At 44.1% G+C, this 19,767-nt stretch overlaps 1 protein-coding gene across 2 annotated transcripts; it reads left to right on the plus strand.

Moving 5' to 3' along the window:
• The first annotated feature begins 15,596 nt into the window (after nt 1–15,596).
• gtpbp6 (GTP binding protein 6 (putative)) lies at nt 15,597–19,702 on the plus strand. Of its 2 annotated transcripts, none has more exons than XM_083911555.1 (10): nt 15,597–16,005; nt 16,096–16,233; nt 17,016–17,086; nt 17,166–17,296; nt 17,381–17,451; nt 17,542–17,700; nt 17,813–18,021; nt 18,125–18,273; nt 19,265–19,417; nt 19,507–19,702. In XM_083911555.1, the coding sequence occupies exons 1-10, from the start codon at nt 15,627–15,629 to the stop codon at nt 19,631–19,633; spliced, it is 1,587 nt and encodes a 528-aa protein (XP_083767681.1). In that variant the 5' UTR covers nt 15,597–15,626; the 3' UTR covers nt 19,634–19,702. The 2 variants fall into 2 exon arrangements, with proteins under 2 accessions (XP_083767681.1, XP_083767682.1); XM_083911556.1 differs by having other exon boundaries at nt 15,993–16,025.
• The last annotated feature ends 65 nt before the right edge of the window (nt 19,703–19,767 follow it).

Here is a 19,767-nt window from a genome sequence, read left to right on the forward strand (position 1 = left end):
GTGAGACTTCAGACAGAAGAGGAGAGACAGTGGGAGGAGGAAAAACAGTAGGAGAAGGAGAGACAGCGTCAGAGAGGAGCGCGATGTGAGGAAGAGAGATTGCATGAGAGGGCACAACAGAAAGGAGGGGCTTTCGGAGAGACAGTATGAGAGAAGAAGTTAGAGGGAGAAATAGAGGGAGCAGCAACAAGGACAAAACTGCTGTTTAATGAAAAAACACCTACTAACATCCACAGACACCAAGCAGGAAAACCCAAACCTGAGACTGACTTAACTGACTCAGACCACTCTGACTATGACCGTAGAAGCCAGAAAAGCGACAAACACGGGAGAAAGAGAGAGGGATTTAAAAACAAACTCGTAAATCTAGAAAAAATCAGTATGATGAGTTCTGGCTCAGAGGGGGAGGAAGAGGAGATACTATGGTCAGAATGCGGAAGTGACGGACCAGGAACTAAGACTAGGGACAGGACCACCGATATATATAAACAATTTAGTTTAGCAGACAAGGAACACATGAATGCACAACTACCACCACTTAGTGACGAAGCTGGAATATGGTTACAGAAATGAGCTGGTCTAACCGTGGGCACAGAGCTCACCATGAATGAATGAATGAATGAATTTTATTTTTGGTTCTACATCAGATGTTAAATAAAATGACATAATGTTTTGACAATTTCAACCAAAGAAAGGAACTTGCTTTTATTAGCCCACCCTAACATCACAGTTCTGACTGTTTAAACACAACGTATTTACTTATGATTAAAAATATATTTGATTAAAAGTATATTTATTTATACCTAAATAAATGAAATAATTTACTTACTTTATATACATTTAAACATATTATACATGTAAACATACATACACATACTCACAAAGCAAAAATCAAAATCTGCAAAATCAAAATTCATATTTGCTTAATTAAGGTTTACTTTTTAATAATCAAAATGAATAACATTTCCATTTTTATTTATTTATTTATTTTGCTCTTTTCCAATTATAACATTTATACAGATGCATTAATTATTTCAAATTTCAAGGTCTTTTTAAATATCGGCCGTGTTGTAATTACTTTCAGTTTATCATTAAGGTCATTCCACATTTTTACACCAATAACGGACGTGAATCTTTGTCTAATGTTAGTTCTTACTTTTCTTGTTTCAAATCGAAGCAGTCCTCTTAAATTATAGCAATTGTTTCTTAATTTAAATAAAGATTGAATAACTGAAGAAATATTTTTTACAGCTCTGAATAAGATTTCAAGTATTTTTAGCTTGACTATATCCGTAAATTTAAAATATTAGATTTTATGAAAAGCTCCTTAGTAGAGTCACGGTATCCCATTATAGGTGATGTGAGAGGATTAAGATTCAAGATTCAAGAAGCTTCATTTATCCTGAGGGAAATTATTTTGCAACAGTTTCAATACAAAGGTGGGAAAAGATCAGAGTAACAACAAGCATAGAAACATAATCAAATAAAATAAAGCTAACGTAAAATAAATCAAACAATAACTAAATGTGACAGAGTGCAACGGACATAGTGGTTAAACGTAGATATATACAATAAACAACAATACGCACTGTGCAGTTTAGCAGCATATGAAATAAAATAAGTACAAACTAAATAAGTGGTAAAGACCGATAAGTGATAACAGTGTTAAAAATGTAGCAGCATTTCCTACAGAACTAATAATTATTTGGACAGAAATACGGATTAGGGACAACAGACCAATTAGATTTAGATGCAGGAAAGACTGGCAGGAAAGGTCAGGAACAAACCCAGGGTCAGATCCACTGCAGGGATCAATGTTTAAAGCTGCAGTTATGAAAGGAACAGATAAGGAAGTGCAGGCAAAGATGGAGGACGACCCCAGAGCAGACATGGATCCATTACACATATGGATGAGGACACTTCAACATCACATGCGTAGAGCAGATGAAAGAAAGGCTGTGAGCAAAACAGAGATAGATAATTTGAAAATAAAACTGACCAAATTACAGTAAGAGACACAAGCACAAATGAGCCAACAACAGGAGGAGCCAGCGCCAATGGGAATCCCCAGTTCCAGTTGCCCCAGTTGCAGGCCAATTTTATACAGGACCCCCTCCCCAGGGACCATGGAACCCACCAGGACCATGGGGCCCACCACAATCACATTATAGAGGAGGAAGAGGACGAGGCTTTAATCCTCGAGGAGGTTATGGAAGGGGCAGGGGCGGATCACCGGGGGCTAGGGACAATGGGTGTTTCGTGTGTGGAGGTCATGGACATTGGGCACGAGACTGTCCACAAAACCAGAGAGGTCTACCAAGAGGGGGACCCCTGCCACAGCGGCAACAACAGCAGGTGCCATCACAACCACAACTGGCCCCAGGTAACCAGTCGCCCCAAGGCACCGGGTATCCAGACCAATACTAGGGCTGCCCAGGGTCAAGGGCAAGGGGAGAGGCTGACTCCTTGCTACGGGAGAAGTGAACGAACGAAAAGTGAACTTTTTAGTCGATACAGGAGCAACACATTCAACTCTTATACAATCTCAGTTCGGTCAACAGCTCTCCAAATATTCCATAGACCTTGTGGGATTTGGAGGACAGCCAATGCCACTCCCTTTCACAGAACCCCTCACCACTAAAATAGCTGGTTACCAGTTTCATCAAAGCTATGTATATTCGCCACAATGCCCAATCTCACTGCTAGGAAGAGACGTCCTAGTCAGATTAAAAGCATCTATCCTATGTGGCCCACAGGGGGTGCAAGTTCATTTCCCTAATGGGGTAAAAATAGACTGTTCAGAGACAATTACTTCAAGATGTAACAATGGACAATGGATCCTAGGGGAAGATCCTGATCAGCAGCAACAGTCGGCCAACGTTTACTGGACTCAATTGAAAGAGGACCCAGACCCGCCAATTACCAATGTTTTGAAACTGTATCAACAATGGACACCGTGGATTCACTCAGTGCACCCATATGAACCGGTCCCTGACGTTCCCCACTGTACTTTTCTCTATGACCGTACCCAAACTGAAGAAGTGTATGAGGAAAGAGTTAGGGAAGTAGAGGGTTCCCCTTGGACACTGACTTTGGACTGTATATATATATATATATCAGAATCAGAATCAGAAAACCTTTAATGTCCCGCAGACGAGGAAATTCTTTTGTCACAGCACCAACAGAATATTACAAAATAAGATAAAAAATAGCAAAAATAAGCAATAAAGTTAAATTTTAAAAAGGTAAGAAATAGAAATAGACATATATACATATTCACATGACATGGTGCAGTTGTTCTTGTTTTGTTTGTTTTGTAATAATATAAGATGGAGTGAATAAATATGATTAAATAAGACCAAATAGTGCAAAAACAGAAGTGACCATAGTTCATAGTACATATGTATCAAAGAAAGGAGTAGTAGCACAAGTCCTGCTCACTGTAGAGCAGGCAGAGTGGTACAACATGGGTGACACTGCAACACCCCATATTAGCTTAGCATTAGGAGCAGGAAGTCAAGCTAAAGATTTAGGGCCCATGGTAAAAACAACATCTCAGTTACAGGACTGGGAACAAACCACAATCCCGGCAGTCACATACTCTAAAGAAGGACAGGTGTACAAGATCACTCATCACATCACCTCACAATCAGAATTAGAGAAAAATGTAATCCAGGCATCACCTCAAAATTTTGACCAGGCATAGTGTAATAGCGTTAATCTCATCATCCGTTTTTACTCTATCAGGCTCTCGACTGAGAAAAGTAGAGGACGGCTTAGATGCAAATATAATGTACACACACAAAGGAGTTAATGCAGCGAGCTGTTTAGCAGTTCCAGATGACGAAAACCCACATGACTGCATTCCACTGACAACGCAAGCCATTATAGTGAGACCCGACATGCATGCAAAACCACAGGATCGACCAGACATTGACTTGTATGTATACGGCTGCTGTTTCAGAAAAGATTAGCGCAGGACTAAGCGCAGCATGGACAGTGGTTATCAAAGATCAGGGAAAGTTTGAGACACTAAGTACAGGAGAAGTGAAAGAAAAAACCGTCAGCTCAGCGAGAGGAAGTAATGGCAGTGACAGCAGCTTGTAAGCATGGTGAGGGAAAGAGAGTGAACATATACGATAGATAGACAGATAGATAGATAGATAGATAGATAGATAGATAGATAGATAGATAGATAGATAGATAGATAGATAGATAACTTTATTTTTCCCCGAGGGGAAATTAGGTCATCGTAGCAGCGGTACAAAACAATCAGAAATACTAAAAATAAGATAAAATATAAAATACAAAATATGAACAACAATAAAATAAAATAAAAGTACAGTATCGCAGATAAACACATTATTACAATGTGCTGTGTGGATTTTAATGTGCAAGAGAGATAAAGGTGCATTTCAGTGATAGGTCACTTTGAGTAGTGTGAGTTTATTCCCTGAGCGTCGCTCAGCGTGGCTGTGCAGCGTTGTACAGTCTGATGGCAGGCATATGCAGACTCTGCATAGGCCAGTGCAGCAGTGCATTGTCAGTTGAAAGAGTGAGAGAGAGCAGGTTTTGTGACAGCTTCAGGTCTGCCTATTAAGCATGAGGAGGAAATGAGGACAGAGAAAATAGCTAAAATGATGGCAACTATAGGTTTATCATGATTAGACTGTTTGCCTATGACATTATACTCTAAGAGGGCTAGTGTGAACAGAGAAAAGAAATTTACCCCTTATGAGTTATTTACAGGTCGCACCATCCCTGGACCAAGACACCAGGAACCGCTACAGCCAGGGGCCACACCAGGACTGGCATGGTCCTACGTGACTCAACTCCAAGGCTGGGTAAAAACATTGGCAGGAAGCCAAGGGGGGTCAGGACCAGTACCGGCCCCATTGACTCTATACCTTGGGTATATGTAAAGACATTGAAAAGAAAGTGGACACACCCCAGGTGGACAGGACCCCATAGGGTAGTGGAGCGAACCTCCACAGCAGTAAAAGTGCAGGACAGTGACAAGTGGATTCACCTTTCAAGGTGTAGACAGGGGGAGGAGCCCAAAAGGTCCTTAGATCAAGTCAGAACAGATCTAACCGAACAGGGTTAAGGGACTTCTGTAAATACATATAATCTATGATTGACCAACATACACCAATAGTAAAGAACACCACAGTATATAGAGTTGATAAATAGGGTAAAGGGGTTAAGTAGGAGTAGAGAACAAACAGTGTGTGTGTGGACACTTAGTGTGTTTATTGTAATATTCATTATTTTAGTGGTAATTTATCTCATATGTGCATGGTTCGATAATTGTTAGAGTTATAAGCCAGCCCAATGACATCAGAGTTATTGAATTACCAGAATCTGTTGAAGGTCCGCGGCCCACAGCCTTCTTCGCAGAACCGCTCATGGAGGTTTTCGGGGAAGGCTTCCTGGAATCACCGTTGGAGTGTGACAGGGCTCACACTGCACACTAACGGAGAAACCAAAGCCGGGCAGAGACCATGTGCAGTCATTATCAGGCTGCACAGGTACCAGGTGAAGGAGAAAATCATCTACAAGGACTACGCTCCAGAGGTGGTGGAGCAGTGCCAGAAATACAGAGAGGTGATGTCGGAGCTTTACAACCTGGTCTTCAGACCAGGCAGGAAAAGGCTCTCTACGGTCACCGAGGCGAAAGCTTTCATAACATCCACCCGCACAGAGGAGCCCTGATGACAGCAGGAGAGCTGTTGATTATGCCGCAGATGTCATGTTGTCTGGTTAACACTAACGGCGTCGTTCAGCATGTTTCCCTCTCAGGCGTCGGACCCGGCAGGCCTGTCCGCTCTCAACCTTGTTGTTCAACACAGCCATCGAGCCATTAGCCATCTGGCTTAGAACCCAGAATGAGGTTGAAGGCATCACCTGTTTTGGCCTGGTCCACCAACTCTCCTTATATGCTGCTGACCTTTTCCTTTTTATTTCAAACCCCACAACCTCCCTCCCCCCAGTTTGATCAATCCTGAATCAGTTTGGACACCTATCGGGGTATAAATTGAATATTCAGAAAAGTGAGTTATTCTTTGTCAACAACTTGGCGAGATCACCCCCACAATCCATATTCCCCCTTAAAACAGCTGACGAGGGGTTCATGTATTTGGGGCAGTTTGTCACCAGCTCCTTCAGGGACCTTTTTCAAAAGAACTGCCAGCTGCTATTGGATAAATTCAAGTCAGACTTGTCTAGATGGGCAGGCCTCCCCTGTCCCTTGCAGGCCGGGTTAATCTTATTAAGATGGTCATTTTACCAAAGTTTCTGTATCTTTTTCAACACCTCCAAATTTGTCCTAACAAATCGTTCTTCACTAACCTGGACCAACAACTTAACGCCTTTATCTGGCAAAATAAACCAGCCCGTCTCAAAAAACGTATTCTTCAACTCCCTAAACCTGAAGGGCGACTAGCACTCCCTAGTTTCCGCCATTACTTCTGGGCCTGCAACATTAATAAAGTTTTACATTGGCTCCAAATGCCTGATATCCGTCATAAAAAAAAAAGAGATGGGGAGTTTTTAACAGCTTTTTTCTTTTTAATGATTTCATTTAAGATCCCCAAGGTGCGTTTGATGTTGGTGCTATTTTTTCCAGTAATTCACTGTAGTACTGCTTCTTAAAGGATCGCATGATACTGGTTGATTTATTTTTGTATATCTCTTATTTACTTTCTACATCCACAGTTCTAGATTTAAAATAATTCTTATACAATAAATGTTTCTTTTTACATGCATTCTGTAGCCCCTTTGTTATCTGTGGTCCATGTTTCTCACATGGGGGTAAAATATTTTAAAGGTACATTATTGGTAAAAGTTTGAAAAACAGCGTTGTTGAGTATTGAGAATTCTTCAGTGTGTATAATCAAATATATGAGTAAACTCAGAGAGGAGAAAGTTAATTCTCAAATAAAGCTCCATCCAAAGTCTTGAACGTTACTTTTCCAATGTTTGAATATGCTTGAATTCAAATATAGTCCTTAAAAAATGTAGGCTGCAAATATTCATCATTTGTGGTGTTTTTGTTTCATTCAATAGTCAGACATTTTAACCTCATTGGTCTAGAACAGGGGTCTGCAACCTTTACTATCAAAAGAGCCATTTTGCCCCTTCTTCCACCAGATAAAATTTGTCTGGAGCCGCAAAACATATCTGATGTCACAGCTTTTAAAGGTTTACATGTAGTTACTGTTAACATTTTATTCCTATTATGACCTGTCCTAAAATTGTTGTTGTTCGCTAATTCATCACCACATATCGAGCATAGAGGTAAGCCATGTTCATGTAAAAGCAAATGAATACGTCCACGAAACACTACTTTCCTTCGATATTTTTTGGGGGGGATTTATCCACCATCAGTGCGGGTCACCAACTCAAGATTAGCCACCTGCAGGGAAAGGCGCTGGGCCGTAGACCTAGGATGTGACGCATATTTTAGTTTCACGTAGACCCATACAAAACACGGAGTTAATGAATTTTGTTATTTGTGATTGGGGATTTTAAAAAATCCATATTTTAGTCTCCACAAACAAATAGATGCTTATTGCTATTACTTGTTTATACATTTCTGTCAGTTTACCCTCAAAATATTAATATTTGATCAAATATTTTATTTAAACAGAGCTTATAATTATACATTCAGATTTTTCACATTTATCCTCAGCTGTGATACTTTGCATAATAAAGGACAGATATTTGACAATTTCACATCCATGAAATGATGAAATGTTTAAACTGTTGAAATGTTCATAGTGAGACTCCTACTATTAAAATGTATGATTGAGAATGTCTCATCTGTTAATCCTTAAATTGTCCCTCAGTGAAATATTTACAGTGATGAATAATTTTGTTTAGGAAAATAATATCCGGGTCTTTATCATATTCAGTGTTGTGAAATCTATGTGAAGTGACATTCAACTGAAAAGAACACAGAATTTAATGTTGTTTTAACTGTTTTATTTAATACCGATGTGTTTGAATGGATTGTATTGGGGGGGGGGGGGGGGGGGGCAGCCATTCTTTCTGGGGGGGGGGGGGGGGGGTCATAGAATGTTTGCAAGAGTTGGCAATTCACCCCGGAATCCCCAGAGTTTTGATGTTTTAAACTGCTTTGTGACATCACACAGCTGTTAGAACACGTATAAATAGGACAAAGTACTTTTCAACTCACTTTCAACCGCATTACTTCACAACTCAGACATCGAATCACTTTGCAGCTCAGACATCAAATAACTTCGCAACCTGAAGACTGTTTCTATTAAGAACAGAAATGGGAGAAAACAAGAGTGACATGCATGAAGCGGAACCAAAAGGTCCACAGGAGTGGTGCCTGGAGGTGAGACAGAGGATCAAGGCTCTCACAAATAAACGTGAGGAGTTAACAAGTCTGCGTGAGGAGCTCCCCACTGACCTAAGACTCCAGATTACCAAACGCAGAGAGCTGGAGGAAGGCCACGAGGTGCTCCAAACCCAACCAGAGGCTGAGACACAAGAACATCGAGAGGTGCTCAGGTCCAATGTCTCAAGTGGTCCAAGGAAGGAAAGAAGGCCGCCAACACAAACCTACCGACCGGTACAAATGCATGGACCGGCACAAATGTATGGGCCGAAACAAACCTACGGACCGGCACAAAACTACGGGCCGCCTCAAACCTATGGGCCGACACAAACCTATGGGCCGACACAAACCTATGGACTGCCCCAACAGTACGGGCCGCCACATATGTACGGGCCGCCACAAATGCATGGTCCGCCACAAATGCATGGACTGCCTCAACAGTACGGGCCGCCACAAATGTACGGGCCGCCACAAATGCATGGTCCGCCACAAATGCACGGACCGGCACAAATGTATGGACAGCCACAAATGTACGGACCCCCGCAAATGCATGGTCCGCCACAAATGCACGGTCCGCCACAAATGCACGGACCGGCACAAATGTATGGACCGCCCCAAATGTACGGACCGCCACAAATGCATGGTCCGCCAAAAATGCATGGTCCGCCACAAATGCACGGACCGGCACAAATGTATGGACCGCCACAAATGCATGGACCGCCACAAATGCATGGACCGCCACAAATGTACGGACCAGCAAGACAAAAATACCAGGGGCCAAGACAACATTATCAGCCACAGCGAGCGCCTCACTACCAGCCAAAGGTTGAGAGTCAAAGAATCCAAAAGGTGGATAATGTCAACAAGGAGCTCCCAGCACAGAAAGAGGTGGTTACTCCGAGACCCAAAGATGTTGAGAATGTCAACACGGAGCTGCCCACCGAACCCTACGTGCCTATGAAGTTTCTCGGTCAGAGCCTAAAGGAGGCAAATGACCTTCGGCAGCTGGAAAAAGAGATGCAGTCGGATGTGGAGCAGATGGCAGCTATCGACAAGGCCAAGCTCTGTGACAGAGAGAAGAAGTTGCAGGAGGAGCAGAGATTAAAACTTGAGCATGAAGAGGAGGTGCAGAAGCTCAAAGAATACTTACAAAATTTGAGTTTGCCCTCCAAAGAGCTTCAAGCTGAGACACTGAATCAGTCAAACGTCCAGGTACCAGCAGAGGCCCTCATGAAAGAAATGAAGGAAGGCAACACTGAGTCAATCTCCAAGGACCAGGTGCAGGTTGAAACAGTGCAAGATAACCAAGCAGCCCTTGAGCAGGAGATTAAGCTCCTGCAGAGTGAAGCCAGCAAAGCAAAGGTAAATGCCTTTCAGATGGAGGACTACCAGAGGCAGATGGACGTGATGACCAGCTCCAACCTCCAGCTGGCCTGCCAAATCAAAGCGCAGAAGGAGGCCTATCAGACTCTTCAACAACAGATGGAGCCCCAAACCTGCCACCTGACTGAGACGGCTGAGGACGTTGGAGAGAAAGACACTCCGATGAAGGCTCCTGAAAAACAGGAGAAGATTTCACGTTGGAGAAAATTCAAGAAGGCGGTCACTCCAAGACATCGCCGTCAAAACAAGACCAAGAAGGCTGAAGTGTGAAACCTCAGGGCACATCAGGCCGTATCAGACTGAAGAGGCCGTAGTGCAGCGCAGTGGTTCAGTGTTCCTCAGACAGCTGGTTTCTGTCTGTCAGGACATTGCATGTTCCACTGTGTCTGCGTGGGTTTCCTCCCGGTGCTCCGGTTCCTCCCACAAAATAAAGAATAATGACTATAAAGATAGCAATAAATCTTTAAAAAGATAAATACTTTCTGTACAGTTGTGTTTCTGCAGAGCAGTGTTTCTCACATGTGGGTAAAATATTTTAAAGGTACATTATTATTGGTAAAAGTTTGAAAAACAGCGTTGTTGAGTATTGAGAATTCTTCAGTGTGTATAATCAAATATATGAGTAACCTCAGAGAGGAGAAAGTTAATTCACAAATAAAGCTCCATCCAAAGTCTTGAACGTTACTTTTCCAATGTTGGAATATGCTTGAATTCAAATATAGTCCTTAAAAAACTGCTATGTTTCATCGACACAGTGACTAAATGTTTTGTTTGAGGTATCTTGAAAAGTTGTATGAAAAATACAAAATGCAGGATTTTTTTTAATGTAAATTAGTTTTTTTCTAAAATGTTGCATTATTTGCTAAAACTGTGATAAAAATTATTATATTCTTGCAGATATCATATGTAAAATAATATACACAAATTAAAAGTATAGCCTAATATGTAACATTTCTGCATTAAAACAGGCAAAACCAAATAACATCAATTCAAGAATCATTAGCTTCAGCTCTAAAAACACAAGGTAGAGTATGTAATGGACTGTATGTTTGACTGCATGAATCTTAAACAGGGGAATTATCCATGTTTTAATACATTTATATAAAAAGGACAGGTGCTAATATGCAATACCAGACAGAATAAAGGTGAAACTCTGACTCATAACTGCACCTGGTGTGTTCATCCAGCAGCAGTCCCTGTTGGTTGTGTCTGCAGAATCCCATCATCGCTTTGCATCTTCTCACAAAGCTTTGTTAATTTAAACAAGAGGCTTTCAAATCCAGTTACTCACCATGAAGAATATGATGAAGATGATGAAGAGACACCTGAGACTGGGGCTGACCTGAGGCATCCAAGCATAGAAACATCACTATCAAAAAATGTTTGTATGGACAATAAAAGTCACATGGCTATGTTACATGAATGCACACTAATAGTATAGGGTCAAAATCTCCACATGATATTCTCTCAGAATATTTCACATCACATTTTCTGATAAATGAGTTATGTTTGTTTTTACCAGACACACCAGGCAAAATCATCATGTGGTTAATTTTGATATTTTTGTTCTATGTATATTCCTTAACACACCTTCTTTCAGTCTGGTGGGAAGAAAACATTTCTTTTACTTCACTTGTCTTGTCACTACTTGTCTGTAGATTTATCCTAAATTTACCAAAAGTTAGCATTATATAATGCCTCATTTACATATTTTAACATAACATTTTAGAAAACAATTATAATTCATATTGATATCTGTTAGTTATACTAATTTGTATGTTGTGCAAATAAAGAACAATAAGAACTAATTACAAAGGAAATTACATAAACATCCGGGAACCATCACCTTATCGTGGTGGAGAGGTTTGTGTGTCCCTGTGAACCTGAGGGCTGTGTTGTCTGGAGCTTAGTGCTCCTGGTAGGGTCTCCCATGGCAAAGTGGTCTCAGGCGAGGGGCCGGACTAAGAATGGTTCACAAAGACTCAATGGACAAACAACGAAGAGGAAGAGAGACCCTGCCCGGAGGAAGCCCGGCGCCTCCGTCTGGAGCCAGGCCCAGACGGAGGGCTCGCCGGCGAGCGCCTGGTGGCCGGGTTTGCCACGGAGCCCGGCCGGGCACAGCCCGAAAAAGTGACGTGGCACCTCCCTCCTCTCCATCCTGTGGGCCCACCACTCGCAGGAGGGACCACTTGGGTCGGGTGCGCTGCTGGCTCTTGGGACGTGGAATGTCACCTCTCTGTCGGGGAAGGAGCCGGAGCTTGTGGAGCGCTACCAGTTAGATCTGGTGGGGCTTACCTCCACACACCGTCTCGGTTCTGGAACCGTACTCCTGGACAGGGGTTGGACACTATTCTTCTCTGGAGTTGCCCAGGGTGTGAGGCGCCGGGCGGGTGTGGGGATACTCACAAACCCCCAGCTGAGCGCTGCGGTGTTGGAGTTCACCCCGGTGGACGAGAGGGTCACCTCCTTACGCCTGCGGCTGGTAGGGGGGAAAACTCTGACTGTTGTTTGTGCATATGCACCAAACAGCAGTTCAGAGTATTCGGCCTTCTTGGAGACCCTGAATGGAGTCCTGCATGGGGCTCCGGTAGGGGACTCCATAGTTCTGCTGGGAGACTTCAACGCCCACGTGGGCAATGATAGAGACACCTGGAGAGGCTTGATTGGGAGGAACGGCCTCCCTGATCTAAATCTGAGTGGTCGTCAGTTATTAGACTTCTGTGCTAGTCACGGATTATCTATAATTAACACCATGTTTGGACATAAGGATGCTCATAAGTGTACGTGGTACCAGAGTACGCTAGGCCAAAGGTCGATGATCGATTTTGTGATTGTATCATTTGATCTGAGGCCGTATGTTTTGGACACTTAGGTGCCTCAAGGGGCGGTAACCCTTGAACACCGTGGTGGACACCGGTGGTCAGGGAAGCTGTCCGACTGAAGAAGGAGGCCTTCCGGGATATGCTATCCCAGAAGACTCCGGAGGCAGTTGCAAGGTACCGACAGGCCAGAAGGGCTGCAGCCTCTGCTGTGTCAGAGGCAAAGCAGCGGGTGTGGGAGGAGTTCGGAGAAGCCATGGAGAAGGACTTTCAGGCGGCACCAAGGTGCTTCTGGAAAACCATTCGACATCTCAGGAGGGGGAAACGGGGCACCGTCCAAGCTGTTTACAGTAAAGACGGGACGCTGGTGACCTCAGCCGATGAGGTAATCGGGCGGTGGAAGGAGCACTTTGAGGAACTCCTTAATCCGACTAACACGCCCTCTATTGTAGAGGCAGAGCTGGAGGCTGATGGCGAATCATTGTCAATATCCCTGGTGGAAGTCACTGAGGTAGTCAAACAACTCCACAGTGGCAAAGCCCCAGGGGTTGATGAGATTCGTCCAGAAATGCTGAAAGCTTTGGGTTGGGAGGGGCTGTCTTGGTTGACACGCCTCTTCAACCTTGCGTGGAAGTCTGGGACAGTGCCAAGGGAGTGGCAGACCGGGGTGGTTGTTCCTCTTTTTAAAAAGGGGGAACCGGAGGGTGTGTGCCAATTACAGGGGTATCACACTACTCAGCCTCCCTGGTAAAGTCTACTCCAAGGTGCTGGAAAGGAGGGTTCGTCCTATAGTCGAACCTCTGATTGAAGAGGAACAATGTGGATTCCGTCCTGGACGTGGAACAACGGACCAGCTCTTCATTCTCGCAAGGATCCTGGAGGGGGCCTGGGAGTATGCTCATCCAGTCTACATGTGTTTTGTGGATCTGGAGAAGGCAAATGACCGGGTTCCTCGGAAGATACTGTGGGAGGTGCTGCGGGAGTATGGGGTGAGGGGGTCACTTTTGTGGGCCATCCAATCTCTGTACACCCAAAGTGAGAGCTGTGTCCGGATCCTCGGGAGTAAGTCGGATTCGTTTCCGTTGGGGGTTGGCCTCCGCCAGGGGTGCGCTTTGTCACCAATCCTGTTCGTGATTTTCAGTGACAGGATTTCAAGGCGTAGTCGTGGTGGGGAGGGGTTGCAGTTCGGTGGATTGCTTACTCCAGGTAGGGAATGAGTCCTTACCCCAAGTGAAGGAGTTCAAGTACCTCGGGATCATGTTCACGAGTGAGGGGACGATGGAGCGTGAGTTTGGCCGGAGAATCGGAGCAGCGGGGGCGGTGTTGCAGTCGCTTTACCGCACTGTTGTGACGAAAAGAGAGCTGAGCCGGAAGGCAAAGCTCTCGATCTACCGGTCAATCTTCATTCCTACCCTCACCTATGGTCATGAAAGTTGGGTCATGACCGAAAGAACGAGGTTGCGGGTACAAGCGGCCGAAATGGGTTTTCTCAGGAGGGTGGCTGGAGTCTCCCTTAGAGAGAGGGTGAGAAGTTCAGCCATCCGTGAGGAACTCGGAGTAGAGCCGCTGCTCCTTAGCGTTGAAAGGAGCCAGTTGAGGTGGTTCGGGCATCTAGTAAGGATGCCCCCTGGGCCCCTCCCTAGGGAGGTGTTCCAGGCACGTCCAGCTGGGAGGAGGCCTCGGGGCAGGACTAGGTGGAGAGATTATATCTCAACACTGGCCTGGGAACGCCTCGGGATCCCCCAGTTAGAGCTGGTTAATGTGGCCCGGGAAAGGGAAGTTTGGGGTCCCCCGCTAAAGCTGCTGTCCCCGCGACCTGACCCCGGATAAGGGGATGAAGATGAGATGAGATGAGAGAAAGAAGACTGAATACTTTATGGATACCTACTTTTGCACCCTGAGTTTAGTCTGCCAGGCAGCTGCTTCCTCCCAAACTGGGTAAAAAGTCCCACTTCAGCAGGATTAATGTAACAAACACAAATATATACTAGTCCACTTCATTAATTTAACCACTTGTAAATTAAAATGTGTGTTTGGTAATGCAAATTGCAGTTTAGTTTAATACATCCTGGGAGAAAACGTTGCCTGGAAAGGTTATCTCTGAGAAAATATCTCTGTGTAAGGACAAAACATGACTGAGGGTTTTCTGTGTCTTTGTGGCACGAACAAAAAATATAAGGCCCCATGTCCATGGGCATATCTAACTAACTCACACTCTAAGTTTTTTTATTTTTAATTGAAAAGATTGAACACAAACATCACTTTTCTTAAATATCCCAGAGTTATACACAATGCCAAAAATGTATTTATAAATGTAAAAATAATAATAACATCAATTAAAATATACAAAGACAGTATAACATAAAAAAACTATGATGAATAACAAAAATATATGGGGTCTGCTAAACTAAGGGAGTAAATCTGAAATAAATAGTCTAATAGTTTTTGCTTTTTTGTTTCAATAGTGGTCAAAGATAATTAAAAATAAAATCGGAATCTTTAAAAATAAAAAATGTGTGTAGTTTGTTAAAGATTGAATGTGGAGAGAACACTGCCCTCTAGTGTCTCAAGATCGTACTCGCAACAACAAAACATAATTCCAGCAGTCGGGTTGCCAGGTTCATTGCCGAGTGTGTCAAGCGATCAGCCTGCTCCATGTGAAGGGATGAATCATACTGGAACAACTAAATATGTATGTGTTTATGGGAAAAACAATACTTGCATTCTGTACCCCTCAAAACGCCCCGTGGGTGTATTATTAATATTATTATTATTGTTATTATTATTATTATTATTATTATTTTAAATATAGCCTCTAATCAAGGTTCTACATATTAAACCAAATCATTTCACTGCTTTATGAAGTGGAAACATCCTTAATGCAGTTCACCAACAGTCTTTTTGCTACAGCAGGCGGCAGTCTTGCTTCCGGGTTCATCTCCTTCAGTGAGCGAGAAGAAGACAGCGTCAAGAGTGCGCATGCGCGACTTTTAGCACGCTCAGCTAGCTTCGGTTCCTCCTGTTTGAGTGGAAGAGCGTGAACTCTCAATGACAGCATGAAGAGGCTTCACTCGTGGTTCCCACTCCTGCAGCGACACGCACGCAGCTGTCAGCGAGCAGCAGCCCGCACTCTCCGTCACACGCCTCACCGTGCAGCTGCAGGCTACACCTCCCAGCTCCGTCCTCTGACAGCTGCTTCTCCCGCACAGCTCAGGACGTTTGCACTGTCTGCACGCAGGTCCAAGAGCGCGGATGACTTCAGCAGCGGTCAGCCCGAGGAGGGAGGTGAGGAGGAGGAAGATCTCCTTGATGACAGCGAGGTGGAGGAGCTGTTTCAGCAGCAAGCCCCTGTGCTCGTCGCGGAGGGGCAGCACAGGGTGTTCATCGTCCACCCTGATGTGAAGTGGGGGAGCAGGAAACAGTACCTGACCACCGGTAACAACAATACTTAACATGTGAGTGTGTGTGTGGATCGTGCTGATGCTGGAGGGATCCATCTCTCTCACTTTACTGCTCTGTGTGCAGCTGAGCTGATGATGGCCGAGGCTGTGGGGCTTGTGAACACTTTGGACAACTGGAGAGTGGTGGACACGCTCATCATGTCCACAAAAACACCAGAGAAGAAGAAGATATTTGGCAAAGGCAACTTCCAGTCTCTAACAGGTAGAATCACCTATGTGTCCACCTGTGAACCCAGGCAGTGAGTGTGTTTTAAAGGTCCCACATTGTTACATTTCTGTTTTGATTATAAAGCAGGTTGAGCTGATATAAATACTGTAAAGTATCAAAACCCCTAATCCACAGAGAAATGCACACAGCCTGTATTCAGAAACGGTGTCTTTAAACGAGCCGACAGGACAATTATACTGTATACTGGTAGAAAGGGCTGCTACAGTGTTGTTACAGTCATTCCCGGGCTGTATTGACGCTGCAGAGACACAGAGAGCACAGATGTAGAAGACCCAGAAACACTGACCAATCAGAGCAGACTTGACTCTTTCAGGAGGAGGTCTAAGGGCTCTTTCACAACTGTCAGTTTCTGGTCCACTTCCCTGGTGTGCACTAGATTTTTTTCCCCAGCTGGTCTGGTTCGCTTTCACACCTATCCAGCAGACAACGAACCCACCACAAGTAATGTCACAATGGAGAGACAACTAGATTTTTGGCGTTAGTCCTCGGTTATTACATTACTACTTCAGATTTGTCCGCATTGAACAACTAAATAAGGCTGGTGTTAAAAACGCCCCCTTTAAAGAGACAGGTGCTAAAACGGAGCATTTCAGACAGAGGGTGAATACAGGTATATTCAGACAGACGGTTAGGGAAAAATGTGTCTTTGAACATTAAAGCATGTAAACATGTTATAGTAGAAACCCAAATATATACCTGAAAGTGAGCATATTATGCCCCCCTTTAACATGACCCCTCTTCATTTTCCCCTGCAGAGAAAATCAGGCAAACCACAGGAATCAATGCAGTGTTTGTGAATGTGGAGCGTCTGTCTCCTTTGTCTGAGGTGAGCTTATCTGAAAATCACTTTCTGGCAGCACAGAGGAAGGTTTCACACACTGACGGCCGTTTTTACATTCACACAGAGGGAGTTTGAGGAAGCCTGGGGGGTTAAAGTCTTTGACAGGTACTCAGTGGTCCTCCACATCTTCCGTTGCAACGCCAGGACTAAAGAGGCCAAGTTACAGATCTCCCTGGCAGAGATCCCCTTGTTAAGGTACATTTTCCCCTCCAAAAGTCCCTTCATTGATGTATTCATTTCCACTTAATGTTTTAAAACGTCTTCTTGTGATGGTGGCAGATCTCGTCTGAAGAATGAAGTCGCAAACTTGGATCAGCAGGGCGGAGGGGCAAGATACATCGGAGGTTCAGGTAACATCCTAACACTTGAGATATAAGCCACAGCATACATATCAGCCTTGATGTAAGTGACTGCATCCGCTTGGTGATTGGTCCTTACAGGTGAGACTCTGATTGAGGTCCAGCAGAGACTGCTGAGGGAGCGGGAGATGAAGATTCGCTCAGCACTGGAAAGACTGCGGAGAAAGAGGCACCTGCTGCGATCTCAGCGCAAACACAAGGAGTTCCCCATCATCTCTGTGTTAGGATATACAAACTGTGGTGAGAGGCAGCAGACACACAGCTCCAGGTCAAGTGTTGCCGTGCTGATACTCTGGCGTTGTGCAATGCTCAGGGTTGTTTTTTTTCTTCCTTCCCTCCATCGTCCGTCCAGGAAAGACGACCCTGATCAAAGCCCTGACTGGCGACAGTGGTCTTCAGCCCAGAAACCAGCTATTTGCCACACTGGATGTCACTGTCCATGCGGGCCAGCTGCCCAGTCGCATGACCGTTCTGTACGTGGACACCATCGGCTTCCTGTCCCAGCTGCCCCATCAGCTCATTGACTCCTTCTCCGCCACACTGGAAGACATTAAACACTCAGTATGTACCTGGTGCTCATATCACAGGCGTTTATGATGAAATGCAGGTAGAAAGTTTCGTTTCTGGAGTAAGAGTTGCTGACTCATCTGTCTCACACTTCCAGGACCTGTTGGTTCACGTCAGAGACATCAGTCATCCAGAGACGGTGAATCAGAAGGTGAACGTACTGAATGTACTCAAGAACCTGCAAATCCCAGACAGGCTGATGAGCTCCATGATAGAAGTCCACAATAAGATCGACCTCGTCGACAAGTAAGAGAAAAACAATCCAGATACCCAAACGTAGATTTTAAGACTAAGACAAGTTGATCTTTGGTGGTCCCATATTGTAAAAAGTGAAATTTCCATGTTGTTTTTTAATTATAAAGCAGGTTGAGCTGATATAAATACTGTAAGTATCAAAACGCTCAATCTACAGAGAAATGCACACAGCCTGTATTCAGAAACTGTGTCTTTAAACGAGCCGGCAGGACTTCTGTACGGTTGTGATGTCACAACTAAACTATATATAGGTAGAAAGTGCTGCTACAGTCATACCCTGATTGCAATGATGGTGCAGAGACGCAGAGAGTGCAGATATGGAAGATCCAGAAACACTGACCAATCAGAGCAGACTGGGCTTTTTCAGGAGGAGGTCTTAAAGAGACAGGCTTTAAAATTGAGTGTTTCAGACAGAGGGGGAATACAGGTATATTCAGACAGGATGAGAAAAATAAAGGTTTTTGAACATTGAAGCATGTGAACATGTTCCAGTAGAAACCTAAAATACAAGTATGAACTTGGAATAAAAAAAAAAAAAACATATGGGACCTTTTAAGGTTTCCTTGCATCACAAACTACAAAATGTACCCTCACCCTGTATTCAGAACCATATAAGACATTGAATTTAGATCACTAAGACATCGTATTTTATAATCATTTTCCAGGACACACTGCATTCATATGGTCACTATTATGAGTGGAATTTTATTGTCTTTTGTGTGTGGTTTGGTCTTATTTACTGGATGTACTGTGCTGTGATAAAGGCTTTATCCTATTACTACTATCTCTCTGCTATCAGGCTTGGCACCACGCAAGACGACCGCAATTGGTTTAAAGACACACAAACAAGCCAGAGCGTTTTTTTTTCCCTCTATCCCATAATGATAAGCCCTTGTAGCCTCCAGAGACTAGTGCTGTGGGAATGGGGTTGAGCCGGTCCTTGGGTCAGTAGAGAACAAAGTGTGTTTTCTGTCCCTCTCAGCTATCAGTTAACAGAGCCCGACACGATGCCCATATCTGCGCTGGAGAAGAGAGGCCTGGATGAGCTGAGTAAAGCAGTGGAAGAACAGATCGTAAACTCTACAGGAAAACACATTTTAGACCTCAACGTCGACCTCAGCACTCCTCAGTTAAGGTGAGAGCTGTTTTTCTCACGGCGTCGTTATTTTTTTATTTTTTTAGAATAAGAGCGCAGCCACAGTTAACGTGCATCTCCGTCCACAGTTGGCTGTATAAGGAAGCCGCCGTTCAGGACGTGCAGGTGAATGCAGAGGAAGGCTCGGCTGTCGTCAATGTCATCATCAGCACCGCAGCTTACGGACGCTACAAGAAACTGTTCACGAGCAAATAGCAAAGGACGGAGGGATCCTTGCGTCCTCTATGACAGCAGCGCCAAAGAAATGCTCCATGGGGACTACAAACTGTAACTTTTTAAAAACTAAAAGACTGTGTATGTATTGTACAGTAGATTAAAATATTTGACAA

This window comes from Echiichthys vipera, assembly GCF_963691815.1.
Source record: "Echiichthys vipera genome assembly, chromosome: 3".
NCBI lineage: Eukaryota > Metazoa > Chordata > Actinopteri > Perciformes > Trachinidae > Echiichthys > Echiichthys vipera.